The sequence below is a fragment of the Syngnathus acus genome, chromosome 9 (genome assembly GCF_901709675.1).
Source record: "Syngnathus acus chromosome 9, fSynAcu1.2, whole genome shotgun sequence".
NCBI classification, from domain to species: Eukaryota; Metazoa; Chordata; class Actinopteri; order Syngnathiformes; family Syngnathidae; genus Syngnathus; species Syngnathus acus.
In genome coordinates, this window is record NC_051094.1 from 12,581,760 (window position 1) to 12,594,751 (window position 12,992).

At 40.5% G+C, this 12,992-nt stretch overlaps 4 protein-coding genes across 4 annotated transcripts; 2 read left to right on the top strand and 2 right to left on the bottom strand.

Annotated features, from left to right (window-relative positions):
• Window positions 1–247: 247 nt before the first annotated feature.
• On the top strand, window positions 248–5,346 carry hnf1a (HNF1 homeobox a). The gene is made up of 10 exons (XM_037257847.1): window positions 248–1,202; window positions 2,299–2,498; window positions 2,600–2,780; window positions 3,342–3,544; window positions 3,665–3,807; window positions 3,902–4,043; window positions 4,113–4,295; window positions 4,359–4,471; window positions 4,558–4,642; window positions 4,898–5,346. The coding sequence occupies exons 1-10, from the start codon at window positions 916–918 to the stop codon at window positions 5,026–5,028; spliced, it is 1,668 nt and encodes a 555-aa protein (XP_037113742.1). The 5' UTR covers window positions 248–915; the 3' UTR covers window positions 5,029–5,346.
• Window positions 5,172–6,952, bottom strand: c9h12orf43 (chromosome 9 C12orf43 homolog). Its single transcript, XM_037257887.1, has 6 exons — window positions 6,816–6,952; window positions 6,597–6,624; window positions 6,307–6,405; window positions 6,163–6,227; window positions 5,999–6,086; window positions 5,172–5,725 (listed from the first exon to the last, which is right to left on the bottom strand). Exons 1-6 carry the CDS (start codon window positions 6,931–6,933, stop codon window positions 5,407–5,409), a joined length of 717 nt encoding a protein of 238 aa, XP_037113782.1. The 5' UTR covers window positions 6,934–6,952; the 3' UTR covers window positions 5,172–5,406.
• Window positions 6,953–7,431: 479 nt separating this feature from the next.
• On the bottom strand, window positions 7,432–11,019 carry unc119.1 (unc-119 homolog 1). The gene is made up of 5 exons (XM_037257886.1): window positions 10,656–11,019; window positions 9,754–9,867; window positions 9,051–9,159; window positions 8,762–8,934; window positions 7,432–8,687 (listed from the first exon to the last, which is right to left on the bottom strand). The coding sequence occupies exons 1-5, from the start codon at window positions 10,888–10,890 to the stop codon at window positions 8,575–8,577; spliced, it is 744 nt and encodes a 247-aa protein (XP_037113781.1). The 5' UTR covers window positions 10,891–11,019; the 3' UTR covers window positions 7,432–8,574.
• A 125-nt stretch (window positions 11,020–11,144) lies between these two features.
• Window positions 11,145–12,702, top strand: pop5 (POP5 homolog, ribonuclease P/MRP subunit). The gene is made up of 5 exons (XM_037257896.1): window positions 11,145–11,301; window positions 11,383–11,525; window positions 11,734–11,883; window positions 12,041–12,124; window positions 12,484–12,702. Exons 1-5 carry the CDS (start codon window positions 11,282–11,284, stop codon window positions 12,582–12,584), a joined length of 498 nt encoding a protein of 165 aa, XP_037113791.1. The 5' UTR covers window positions 11,145–11,281; the 3' UTR covers window positions 12,585–12,702.
• Window positions 12,703–12,992: the final 290 nt, after the last annotated feature.

Below are 12,992 nucleotides of genomic sequence, written 5' to 3' on the forward strand. Positions count from 1 at the left end.
TTGTGCTACTGTATTCTGAAATACCTTATACAGTATTTTAATTTGAATATCATTACAAATATTATAAAAGTGTTTAGCCTTATTGCTGATGTTTTCTTTAAAGAATTAATGATACACATTTTACGAATCCTGACAAGATGTAGGCCTACTAAACTGATCAGCAAAACTGTATGTGAAAACGTTATTTATTTGTATATTATTTTATCATTTATGATTTTATTTGTATATTATTATTATTGTATTTTTATTTGTATATTATTAAAATGATTATGACGCGCTAAACTTCCAGGATCATTTGACGCATGGGCGGCTCAATACTGCCCTCTAGTGACGACCAGGAGGGGTTAAATTTGCTGTCTCAAATGTTTTCAAACTGCAACGTGGAAACTTATCCCACAACTACTATAGTTTTCAATATTCATATCTTAAAAATGGGATAAAGGCCCTGTGTAGTTACATAGTTGTGCTTTTATTTGTATTAGTACGGGGGTTTTACATCACTTTGTTACATTGAGAGGGAATGTGCTGCCTCTTCAACTGGAGACTATCATTGTTGCTTGTTTTCCTTTGGACTAATTGTTTGGTAAAGTGCACTTTAGTCACCGTTGGGGAATGAGGGAGAGGGGACAAAGTTCAAGGCAGGGGGGGAGGCGGTGAAGAGGAAGAAGGTTAAAAAAAAAGAAAATTGACCTTTGAAAGCTAAACAGCAGGTGGAGAGCTAAAACCAGGCAGCTCAGGATTAACCGAGAGGGAGACAAATATCAAGAAAAAGATAGAAAGAAGCTGAGACTTTTTTTCTTAACTGAAGATACGATGACGCCTATCTTTGTCCATATGGCAAAGCTCTGCAGTGTGTAAGCAGCACGAGAGGAGAGAGTTTGTTTGCAAAGCCAGAGCAGGTAAGGCATCAGAGTAATGGAGGGTGAGGAAAGGGCAGCCGTGGCGAGGTCCAGCCGTCTGACGGCCCTTCAGGAACAGCTGGTCTGGGCCCTGCTGGAATCGGGCCTGTCTCGAGATGTCTTGATCCACGCAATGGGGGAACTGGAGCGGGACAGGGTGAACGGAACCGACAAGGGAGAGAGGGGGGACGAGGAGAGCTCCGAGGAGGGAGAAATGGAAAATCCACCCATATACCGAGATTTGGAAAAGCTTCCTCCTGAGGAGGCAGCCAAACTGAGGACTGAAGTGGAGCGGCTCCTGCAGTAAGTAGATTTCAGCACACAGAGTTGTTTCCTCCCAAAGAGTAGGAAAATGTCTTGAAAATGTCTTGATGCCGCTTTTCTAGCTGAGAACAAATATTCATTGAGGGACACCTCCCAAGCTGGGTTCCACTCTCTTCCCAAATGCTCCCTCCTGCTCCTGCCCATCTGTGTCACTCTGACGGCTGAAGCCAGTTTAAAGAGGGTTCCTCCTTTGCTAGTTACTAATTACCCACCACCATCATTATTCTGTGAACATTTCTTAATAAATAAGCTACTCACATAGTATGTAGGTGAATATTAATGGAGAAGGGCTGGACCTGAGTCAATGTTTGCGTTGCGAAATGTGAGCTATCTCCACATTTGAATAACTGACTTCTAATATGTTGTCTGCTTGAAACATTGAATACAACAATATTTCAAAATGGAATTGTTGATTTAAAAAAACCAAAAAAAACAATACTGTATAAAGGATAATATTTATCTTCAAACCGAATGCCATTATAGAACCACTCATATTTGTGTTACTTGTACATTTTTTAATTATTACTGATTTAATTTGAGCAACTTTAAAATAAGGCTTTCCATGCCTGGTATGTTTAAGCCATTTTTGTTGCTGATGTGAAGCAATTGGACTTTGCTCATGTGTGCTTTCGCTTATCTCTCTCTGTCAATAATGCTCCTGGACAACTTGTGATCACGTCTGACAGCTGTTGCAAGAATTATCTTCTTTCTCTTTAAGTCTATAGATCCTCAATATTCTTAAAATATAAAACAGCCTGCTGAAATATTTCAGATTTGGGTAAAGGATATGTAAAAATGTCAGGTAAAACTCAGCTACATTCACAAATCACAATCCAAACAAGCACTAGACAGAAAAATGGATTGAAAAGAAAATCAGCCCTTCCTGTGTGGCATTAGTATAAGTTTGCATGTTCTCTGTGTGCTTGCGTGGGTTTCTTTCTACAAAAACATGCATGATCTAAGACTCGAAATTGCCTGACGGTGTGATTGCGAATGTAAATAGTTATAGTGCATGTGACTTATAATCGACAATAGCAACCAGTCCACGGTCATTTTGTATGCCTGATTCCAACAGGAAGGACCCGTGGCATGTTGCAAAAATGGTGAAAAGCTACATGCAGCAACACAATCTCCCTCAGAGAGAAGTGGTAGAGTCCACAGGCCTCAATCAGTCGCATCTCTCCCAGCATCTCAACAAAGGCACGCCGATGAAGAACCAGAAGAGAGCTGCATTGTACAGTTGGTACGTCAAGAAGCAGTGTGAAATCAGCCAGCGTGAGTACACAAGCAGCTGGAGAGCTGCAAGAACCATAATGTGTCATTTCAAATTCTCTGAGAGTGCAAATAAAAAAACGTGTGCAACCGTTATCTGCTAGAATTCACCAATGCCAAACATGGGCTCACGTCTATGGAGGAGCCAGGTGAAGACTCCAGGAGGGGACGGAGGAACAGATTCAAATGGGGCCCTGCTTCCTTACAGATCCTTTTCCACGCTTATGAACGACAAAAAAACCCCAGCAAGGAGGAGAGAGACGGATTGGTGGTGGAGTGTAACAGGTGGCACACACAAGTGGTGTTTTTATACAATTAATATGTTCTGTAGGTGAAAGGGTAGATTTGCACCACATTCAATGTGGCATTAACAAGGAAGTCAAGTCAAAAACTGTCTTGGCAATATGTTCTATGCGCCCCCACTTGTCAAAACAGTAGGCAGCTATTTTGGATCCTAGATGTAGCGCGCTTTTCACAGACTTATTGGTTCAACCGTACGCTATACACGATGGCATCTCCGCTGTAGAGATAAAAAATAAAGTGAATATGTGGCAGGGAAATCACTGAATTCGACATAGGTGGCAACGTAAGATGGCTGCCGGTGGCTTCACTTCTCCAGATGGCCAGTATCCAAGTCCGTGGCTGGTACCATCATTACCCGAGTCACTTGGCACTCATTGGCTGCCTCCGAAGATGGATAAAAACGGGTTTATTTTACCCCTTCGTTCATAATCAATATGAATAAATATTAATCAGAACGCCATGCTTCAACTAGCGGAGTGCATATTATTGCGAAAAAGATTTTTGACTTGACTTTGCTCAACTCAGTCTTTCTTCCTCCCCCAGGGCAGAATGTTTGCAGAGGGGGGTGTCCCCTTCACAGCTTGCTGGCCTGGGCTCCAACCTGGTTACTGAGGTCAGGGTGTACAACTGGTTTGCCAACCGCCGAAAAGAGGAGGCCTTCCGGCACAAATTGGCTCTCGATGGTCCTTTCACCAGCCACTCGGTTTCTTCTTCCAACCCCAACCTTTCTTCAAGTCCAGAGCTCAGTAATATGAACTAGTTTTACCTTGAGTGTAAATTTGTCTTTCTTAGAGTGCTCTATTTAATAATACACATGTCCATGATGACAAAAGGTGTTTGGTTGGTGACTTTCTGTTACATCCCAGGTGCCAAATACAGCCATCAAATCCAATGCGACAACCTGAATTCAGTCAGAGGTAGCGGAGGGGAAAGTGTGGGGCGTCTTGTGGCCAGTCCTGTCCAGCTGGAGCCAAGCCACACACTCCTTGAGAGCCACCACCCCAAACTGGTGAGAGCGCGTCCCGTGTTCTGTGTCCCCCACCTCCCATGTTGCTGACTAATTGGTGGCCATAGCGATCATGTTGCCGGCCATCTGGTTTTAGGTTTCCAGTGGAGGCCCACTGCCGCCTGTAAGCACTCTGACCTCACTGCACAGTTTGTCCTCCTCTTCTGCATCCTCACAAGGCCTTATCATGGCCTCTCTGCCCAGCGTTATGAGTCTAGGAGAGTCCTCACTTCTCATTGGTAACCTCTACCCTTAAAGTGTTAAATGACTTCCTTGATTCTTTTTAACACTCCTCTGTTCATTCTCAGGTCTAGCTTCAACGCAAACTCAAACGGTACCCGTCATTAACAACATGGGCGGTGGCTTCACGACTCTGCAGCCAATCTCCTTCCAGCAGCAGCTTCACGCCCAGCAGCCAATGCAACAGCAGCTCCAGAGTCACATGGGTGCCAGTCCATTCATGGCAACCATGGCACAGCTGCCAAGTCACAGTAAGAGTGCAGCAGTACACGCAGTTGAAGGAAACTGGCATGCCATTCTGCTTTTAATTGCAGTGTACAAGACAGATTCACCTCAGTACCATTCGTCCAGTCTGCTGTCTCAAGCCATGGTCATCACTGACAGTAGCAGTCTGGGGACACTAACCAGCCTTGCATCAGTCAGACAGGTGACTTGCCTCAAGTACACGACAGCATGACCTGAACGATCCCTGTGTACCAGAATGTCGCAAATACCACTTTTTTGGGGGGATAGATTCTGACAGCAGATCCAGAGGAGCACACAGATCCTTCACTACAGGAAAGTTCTCTGCACCTGCAGGCTCACACACCTGTACCAGGTACGCAGCAGGTTGAATTGTGACATGGGACTTTCCATCTGTCGTGAGTCGTATTAAACAAAGCTGGAGAACTTTGAGGCTTATTACAAGGGCAAAAAGGTCACATCAGTTTTCCCAATCACCTAATCAGGCTACTGCTACTAGCTGATGGTAAAAATAAGGTTGGGGCAGTTTGAATTGTCTTTTTAGTATTATGTTCTATTCTGATTGTGATTCTTAATTGGGGAAAAAATAAATGTCATGATTTGTCAACAGCATCAAGCCAGAGCCCAGAAATGTATCCCACTTCCCAGACAACCGACAGTCACCAGTCTCACCTCCTGGCCCCTTCACCAACAGACATTAGCTCTTACATTCCCGCACAAATGGTCTCTCCAGCACAGTAGTGCAGTGCCCGAGCAATGCCTCGCCAACACCGACGTGACCAAGGAGCTGTTTGGAATGTTGGTTGTGAAGAAAGGATCCCCCCCAAAAAAAACTCTGATTTATGTTTATGCAGAAAAGCGACAAATTTTACAAAAAAAAAACATATTTAAATACTTTTTTATAATCTTGGGAAATTGCTCATTCACTTAAAATGTGAACTCAATATTATATGCATTTTATAAACACATTTTGAACATCTTGTAACAAACTGAGCAATAGTATTAAACAGCATTTTACACTATATGTTGACAATTACAAACATGGGACAACATTCTTAACCGTGTTTCTTTTATGCTCTGACATTATAGAAAGAAGCATTTTCATTTCAGTCCCATTAGTCACATTCTGAGTTTCTTTTTCCGTTTGACTTTGTGATGTTCCTTTGAGCCTGCATGCTCACCATTGTTCTGAGCGCAAAGAGATCCGTCACAGTCCACATCCTTGCTTCCAGCATCTTCAGCATTCTTCCTCCTCTTCTTTTTTTTCTTCTTTTTATCAACATTGTCTTCATCCGTCTCAGACGATTTCTTCTTTTTAATTTCCGGCTGAGGAGGTGCTGTTGCCGTTTGTGATGAAACAAGTGCCGAGGAGGGTAAGAGATCTACCAGTGAAACAGCGGCCTCCTTCAACCTTGTTTCCATCTCACTATCGCTGTCACTGGACCAAAAAGAATGTGAATAGTTGCATTATTGAGCAGAAATCTTATTCAGTCTGTTCCCTATCTCACAAGAAATCTCTTGTGATACATTTACACTGAGTATTTGTGTAGTTTTGGAGGCATATCTATCCATAAATGTTGGTCATATCCATATTTAATGGACTTTGAATTGAAGATCCACTCTAGTTTCAGTCTGCTTATTCCTTGGCTCCATCAACAACAAAATGTCTTGCAAACATAATGAACAATAATAACAATGTAACAATACAAACCTTGAGCTGGGAATAGGCCTTCGTCGTACGGCGGAAGGGGGATCGTCAGCTGGTTGTCCTGGGACTGATGTGGAGAACAAAATAAATCCTGAAAGAAAAATATTACATTTAAAAAAAACATACAGAATTCATAGAATGCATGCAGAAATGTTGCGGAAGTTTACCGTCATCATCTTCACATTCTTCTGGTGTCTTACAGGTTATGTCAATCTGGATTTCTGTCAAACGACTAAGTCAAATATGTGGATTAAATTTTTAATCATACTATACTGATTGGAAGCTGAGAGAAATAAGAACGTTTAGTTTACCTGTCGAGAAATTGTCCCAACTTTTTGGCGACATGATTTTGAAACCCCTGGGTGACTTGGAGCTCGTTGCCATCGTGTTCATGCTCAGCAACTACAATGCTTCCCACCCACAGCATTATAATAGTCATTATAACATATAAAATCCAACTTAAATTATGCATCGTATATCGTACAAGGCCAGTTTCCATTGCTTATTATTGTTTATGTACCGTAATATATTGAGATTGGGGAAAGCGAGTCATTAAACATGAAGGTTAAATGAGGGAGCACAGGTTTTATGATTAACTTACCGTTTTGAATGTTTCGCATTGCCATTTCCTAGAAATAGACAGACATAAGCAGATGAGCGAGACACAATCAATGACGTTCGTTTTATTATGAATCGCAACAAAATCTTCATCCGTGTTGCTGAAATCAATTTCAAGTAGGCTAGCAGGTCTTGAAGCTGTCGCGTTGGAATCTGTTAAACGTTTATATTGACATTACGATGAAACAAAAAAAGAGATTACCACTCGTCCCACTTTTTGGTGCATCCCAAACTGCTTCTTGACATCGTTTGAGCGCTTCGTCGTCGCTGCTACTGGTGTCATTCGCTAAACTCACCATCTTTATGGTATTGCCCGCCATGATAAACACACGTGCCGAACTGTTTCCTGTTTGCTATATGGAATTGTGGGTAACGTAGTTTAACAGATCCTAAAATAAACCATTATAGTAGTTATGTATGCAAAATTATGAATAAAAGGCAGACGAAGGTTTGAATATTAAGACTAATAAAATTGCAGTTATAGTTTTGAAGTTATTACACGAAAATTGTGTTGAGTCGCCAAGTATGAGAAGCCTAAATATTGCAAAGTAGATGCAATGAAGGGTGAAAACCACTGGGAGTAGACACTGTAAATGCATTTTTTATTTATTTACAATATATTTTCAAAGCCCAAATCTGATCTTTTTGTGCTGTTTTAAACATGACCATTGAGCACTTAAAAAAACAATCAACGGCTCATGTGAAATACAACTGACAATTTCTTACCTGTCTTCAATACCAGAGCTGTTAACCAGCAATTCAACCAGACATGGCTAATGATACTTCCCCATTTTATGTATTCCAATTTAAAAACAAAAAAACACTACAACAGATAAATAATGCTTTGACAGATTATTACAGCTGCGCAATTTTAGATCATTGAGTTGATGAAACATTTTATTTATTTTCCTTTCTCCATAGAGTTCCAACATGATCTTAAAAAAATATTGCCATCAGAAGACAGCTCACTGTAGCCTCGTTCACAAATTACTTTTCTTTCACAATGAACATCGGGATGAAAGGCACATACAGTTGTTCAATGAATGTTTATAAAAAAAAAAAAAAAGTCAAAATATTTTGCTAGTCATATTTTGAACAACTGACATTTGCTTATTTAACTTGAAAAAATACTAAATATTTTCAGTGTGAGCATTCGTACTGCCGTCCAAGTAGACACCGTCTTTCATTTTTGGGGTTGAAATGGGAAAATAATTAGAATTGTACAAATAGTAATGAATGAATTAAAAAAAAAAGGCATGAGAGTCTCAGGCACACCAAAGAATTCCTGTTTGACAATTTTTTCCAGGATGTACATGACACCTGATGTCAAGAACTTTATTTTAACTTAAAGTTGTTTATACTACAGGATATAAATAAACCAAGCATGTTATATCAAGAACATTCACCTTAAATATTCCAAACAACAGTCCCATCAATATAAAAATGTTACCATGTTTAAGAGTGAATGAAAAAGACCTATCACAAACAATACTATATGTCTACTCAGCGCTCCATATTCTTAAAGAGGAGCAATTGTCAGATGAGAAAATGTAACTTGAGTCATTAATTGTCAATTTTTTGTGCATGTGAAGCCCTTTGAGACTTTCTTGTGATTTAGGGCTATACAAATAAACTTGACTTGACTTTGAGAGAACACGATGAAACTATCAAGTTGTGGGATAACCTTTATGACTCAAGGTCTGTGATTGTCCCTTTCCAGCAGAGACACGACTAACTCGCTAAAGTCAAACAGTGCACACAGCATACATTGAACCTATGTGCCAAACTGAATTTTCCTGTGTGTCACAAATCCCCATAAGGTTCTTAACAGATTCAAGAAAGCATCGATGTTGATTCTGTTGATGAAGGGGTGGGGTGGGGTGGGGTGGGGACTAATTCTAATAAGATTGGTACAAAACAAATCCCTTCTCTTGGGTTTATTGCAGTTGTCCTCTGAGGTCTTACTGACCACCATTATAGGCATAATCTGCCTTGTTGTGCATGATGAGCTTGTTGTCCACAAAGTAGAAACTGTCCGATCTGGTCTCATAAGGGTGCTCCACCATTTGGCGAACTGGAAAAGGGAAGAACATATCAATCAACATTATGTCTTATTGAGGCTCTGTTCAAATCAGAAACAGGACTTACTGAGGTCGTCTGGAAGTTGTGGGAACTCGTAAATGTGTTCGCATGTGTTACGGCTATTAGGAATGCAAAAGCCGAAGTCAAAGTCAAAGTTCTTGAGGAGGCGTCCCTGAAAATAATGCCTCTCGATCATGCGGAAATTGTTGATGGGCCGATCGCCGACGGTGAACTCCACGCTGACGTTTGGAAACAGAGAGGCTGAGTTCATTCACACTTGAGTTGTGCACAGATTTGTTGTTGGAGCACTGACGATAGTGCTTAGTTGAGCGGGAACAAAGTTCTGGTCACTTACGTGGCACCTACAGTCTGTAGTTTCAGGAACGCTGGTGTAAACTGATAGCGCACAAAGCGCCCAGCACTGACGTCAACATCTCCGCTTCCCTCTTCAGCCTCGACAGGACCTGTCAGACAAAACCAGTTTAGCTGTTAGCAAACCAAATTATACAGAGGAATGAGTCATTTTGCGATAAGAATAATAGCTGCGCTAATGTAATCATGTAACTATCATTGTAATACAGAAACAGACCTTCTCTGCAATTTACACTTGTTGTAATTTATTATTCTACTTTTTAAAACATCCCCCTGATGTTTTAAAGAGTAAGTGGTCAAATAAGGTGAAATGAAATGTAAAAGAAAGAAAGGTCCTCTCAAAAATAAATAAATGAATAAATAGATAAATAAATACACTTGCTATAAACAAGCATTGTTCAAATGAACCAGCAGGGCATTATTTTGAGAGTTTGAGTAGATATTTGCACTTCTATTCATAGAATTTGATGGACAACATGTCATCAACAAAGTTGGGGAAAAATTTAAGTTATTGTTTTTGATTTTCCCCGTACAAGTTTAGTCTTTAGGTTGAGTTCACATTTGCATTGGACTGCCATGAATTGAGCGTGTGTATCACTTGATTTTCTTTATTATTATGGCCTGAAAATTTACATAATCACACAACTAATGCGTCAATTGGTAAAGTCAATGAAAACATCATTTACCACTGTTGGGCGGTTTGGCGATCTCAAACAGTACTGTGCCAGTCTCAAGATCTCTGATCTTGAAACGGGTGAAGTCGATGTTGTAGATATTATCTTCGGGTTTGCAAAGATAGTCTGCAAAAGGAAACGAGATATTAGTTTAAATTTTGACATAATGCTCAAATGACACGTTTCTCCTGTTGCGTCACTCACAACAGTTTTCTCGGGGCATTGAGGCAATGGATTAAGAAATGGCATTGTATAGTATAGGCTTGCAGCTCTTTAACCATGCACACTGATTGAAGAGGGAAGGAACACCATTGTTGTCTGGTGCAGGAAAAGGCCAAAACAATGAGGCATTAGCTGAGGCTCTAATGACAGACCCCATGGTTGGAGGCAATGTGAGTCACTCGGGAGTGATGAGCAAAGTTCCAATTTTGTAGTTTTCTTTAAATAGGTTCTTTCAACAAAATAGTCATGGTTTTACCATCAATGATATAGAACTGTTGAAAGCAGTTATCAAACTCCAACAGACCGGTGCATTTTAGCAGCTATTTTTGAGGCGTCTTTTTCCCCCCCAAAAGGGGCAACACAAACAAAAATACTATGTAAGATCAGATTCAAAACTAATGTGTAGATCTTATTTAACACCGCATGCCAAATTCACATTTTAGGGTCCGCGGTTCAGATAATGGATGGAGCTTCTGGTTACACTTTCTGCCTGCAAATGTAAAGTTTTGTTTTGAGTTTAAGAGAGCATAACACTTAATCGCATTTCTATTGTGCACCTGTAAGGAAGCTGACCAGAAGACTCGTCCTCCCCACCCCCCTTAGCATACAGATCGGTTAGCATACACCACAAACAATGGTGGTGCTTGAAATCTAGCACTACATTGAGGCCAGTAAAGCTACCGTTCACGTACCCTCGGTGACAGCACGGAGTCCGAGGACGTGGTCCGAAGAAATATCTCCACCGAGCGCCCGAAGTTCATCCTCTGTAACCACGGGCCACTTATCCGTTTGACTGCGCCTCGACTTGAGCTTCTTTAACATCCCTCCAACAGCTTTTCGGTCCCTGCGGTTCGATTCCGTGCCAGTGTCCGCGTCCGTGTGTCCTTTCCCGAGTGTTGATGCCGCTTTGTTCCGAGAACCGTGCATATTAAGCACCGTGGCGGCAGTATGGGTAAAACAGATAGTTGTGCTTTTTAAGAGCGTCTTTGCAAATAGCGGCTGCAATTTCAAGATGGCGTAAAGCGTGTATGGGCAACGGAAAAGTACGACTGCGGTTGGCTAAGAGCGATGCGCGTTGTCATAGTTACCAAATGGGTATGAGTGATTTGCTACCCAGCTCCTCCCGTTTTACTTCCTTCAATTGGTTGCATTTGCCTAAAAAGTCAGACATTAACGGCAGCGCGTGAATAAGAAACAAAAGTAACGCACATTCATTTTCAGTATCATTAATGCCCAGCATGCGGCGCCAACGGAGCTAGCAATGCTACGACATTTTGTTGACGGAAGTTGGCGTTCATAGAAGAAGAAATGAGCAACGATGGTGAGATTGAAATCGAGGTGAAATTGACAACACTGTTTAATGATTTATGTATAATTTTGTCTTTGTGGGTTCGTTTCTGAAAGTGTATTTGTTGACAGGTATTTACTCTGTGAGATAAACGTGACGGACAGGAACAGTTTGTTGCTCCTGAATGACAAAGCTATCGCCGAGGCGGTGAAAGAAGCGGTGGCCCGAATACACGGCGACTATGGGGCGGCCATGTGCAGCAGAAGATTCTCTGGTATAATTGTTAAAATTAGTACTCAAATATTAATTGAGATTGATTCAACAGATTGGGGAATCCAATACACTCGATCCTAATTTGTTATATTATAACCCGGGCGGCAATACAAATCAGGGTGTTCCATCTAATGTATACATTTGTGTCCATTCTGTAATTTCAGCAACCGTATAAAAACAACGTTGCATGCATACTGTTTTATTTTCAGTGAAATACCTGAATACTCAAACAGGAATGGCATTCCTGCGTTTCCCTAAAATGAGCTACAAACTGCTGTGGTCTGCATTACCTTTTATCACCAGCATTGAGACCCGCTGGCAGAAAATCCCATGTTTTCTGAACTGTCTGCACGTAGGAGGTAAGAAAATACTCATCCTACATTTTACATTTGAAATGTATGTTTAACGTGAATTCAAATTCCCTTTAGACTTCAAGAATATGCAAAATTACCCATCATACTGTACATACATTTGTAGGTCATTTGTCTTTGTTAATTCAGTTTATTATTTCTCAAGGAACAATCAGAACTTGTCAGAAGTTTCTGGTACGTTACAACACACGGCAGCTCCATCGAATGCTCCCAAATTATAAAAATGAAGGTAAGTCTCATCATTTAAGGCAAGCCTTTGATAAAATTATAGTTGTAGGCCTTTATGTAAATACCTTGTGATACTTGTTTTTAAATTGTTGTTGGTTTTAATATTGTTACATTGCTAATTACCTCTCCGTGTGGTCTTATTTGTGAGTTGTCTATGATGTCAGATCACTACATTTATAGATGTCCGCTGCATGGTAGAAATGTCTCTTAAATGCAATAAATTGGGTTAAAGCAGTGATTCCTGACCTTTTATATTTCCTTTTGAAAACCTTGAGTTAAAGGTTCACAGCCGCTGATATGTTATCTCACATGCATCCATGGCTTGAGGATTGTCATTTTGTTTGTTTTGGTCAATTGCAGAAGAAAAGAAACAGATTCGCAAAGCTATTTTAAGTTGTTCAATGGTACAAGGAGCATTTGAAGATGAACCAGATGATGATAGTGATGAAGATGAAGCATAACCTGACAATGCCAACCCTCCCATCAATCTTATGAGTTTCGTTTATTTGTAACCTGTTTTGTGCTATAGTTTTTTTGTATAATAAAATGAAAGAAAATTGATGTTTGTTGGATTTTTAAGATGGTTATTGTTAGATTATTTTTATCAAGCCAAACCACAAATCTGATAAACCTGTTCAATACTGTACCACAGTATTCAGCGGCGGTATTGCAGGTGGTCCGCATAATTGAAAATCGAAAATAATTGTAAGTTTTTAAAAATCAAATTGATTTATTTCATTTTCCAGCTAATTTTGTGAATCATTTACCCATCCAAATTATGTAAAATGTAGCTGAGATTCCCAAAATAGACTTACAGATGCAAATAAATAGCCCCTATAGGTCTATCCTTCGGTGCAAAGCAAAATAAT

Coding starts and splice junctions, on each gene's coding strand:
- hnf1a (XM_037257847.1), top strand. CDS start 916: ATGGAGGGTGAGGAAAGGGCAGCCGTGGCGAGGTCCAGCCGTCTGACG. Junction 1,203..2,298: donor GAAGTGGAGCGGCTCCTGCA/GTAAGTAGATTT, acceptor TGATTCCAACAG/GAAGGACCCGTGGCATGTTG. Junction 4,044..4,112: donor AGAGTCCTCACTTCTCATTG/GTAACCTCTACC, acceptor GTTCATTCTCAG/GTCTAGCTTCAACGCAAACT.
- c9h12orf43 (XM_037257887.1), bottom strand. CDS start 6,933: ATGGCGGGCAATACCATAAAGATGGTGAGTTTAGCGAATGACACCAGT. Junction 6,625..6,815: donor ACCAAAAAGTGGGACGAGTG/GTAATCTCTTTT, acceptor GTCTATTTCTAG/GAAATGGCAATGCGAAACAT. Junction 5,726..5,998: donor AGGCCTATTCCCAGCTCAAG/GTTTGTATTGTT, acceptor TTTTTGGTCCAG/TGACAGCGATAGTGAGATGG.
- unc119.1 (XM_037257886.1), bottom strand. CDS start 10,890: ATGCACGGTTCTCGGAACAAAGCGGCATCAACACTCGGGAAAGGACAC. Junction 9,160..9,753: donor CGCCAAACCGCCCAACAGTG/GTAAATGATGTT, acceptor TTTGTCTGACAG/GTCCTGTCGAGGCTGAAGAG. Junction 8,935..9,050: donor CTACAGACTGTAGGTGCCAC/GTAAGTGACCAG, acceptor TCCAAACGTCAG/CGTGGAGTTCACCGTCGGCG.
- pop5 (XM_037257896.1), top strand. CDS start 11,282: ATGGTGAGATTGAAATCGAG. Junction 11,302..11,382: donor ATGGTGAGATTGAAATCGAG/GTGAAATTGACA, acceptor ATTTGTTGACAG/GTATTTACTCTGTGAGATAA. Junction 11,884..12,040: donor GAACTGTCTGCACGTAGGAG/GTAAGAAAATAC, acceptor TTATTTCTCAAG/GAACAATCAGAACTTGTCAG.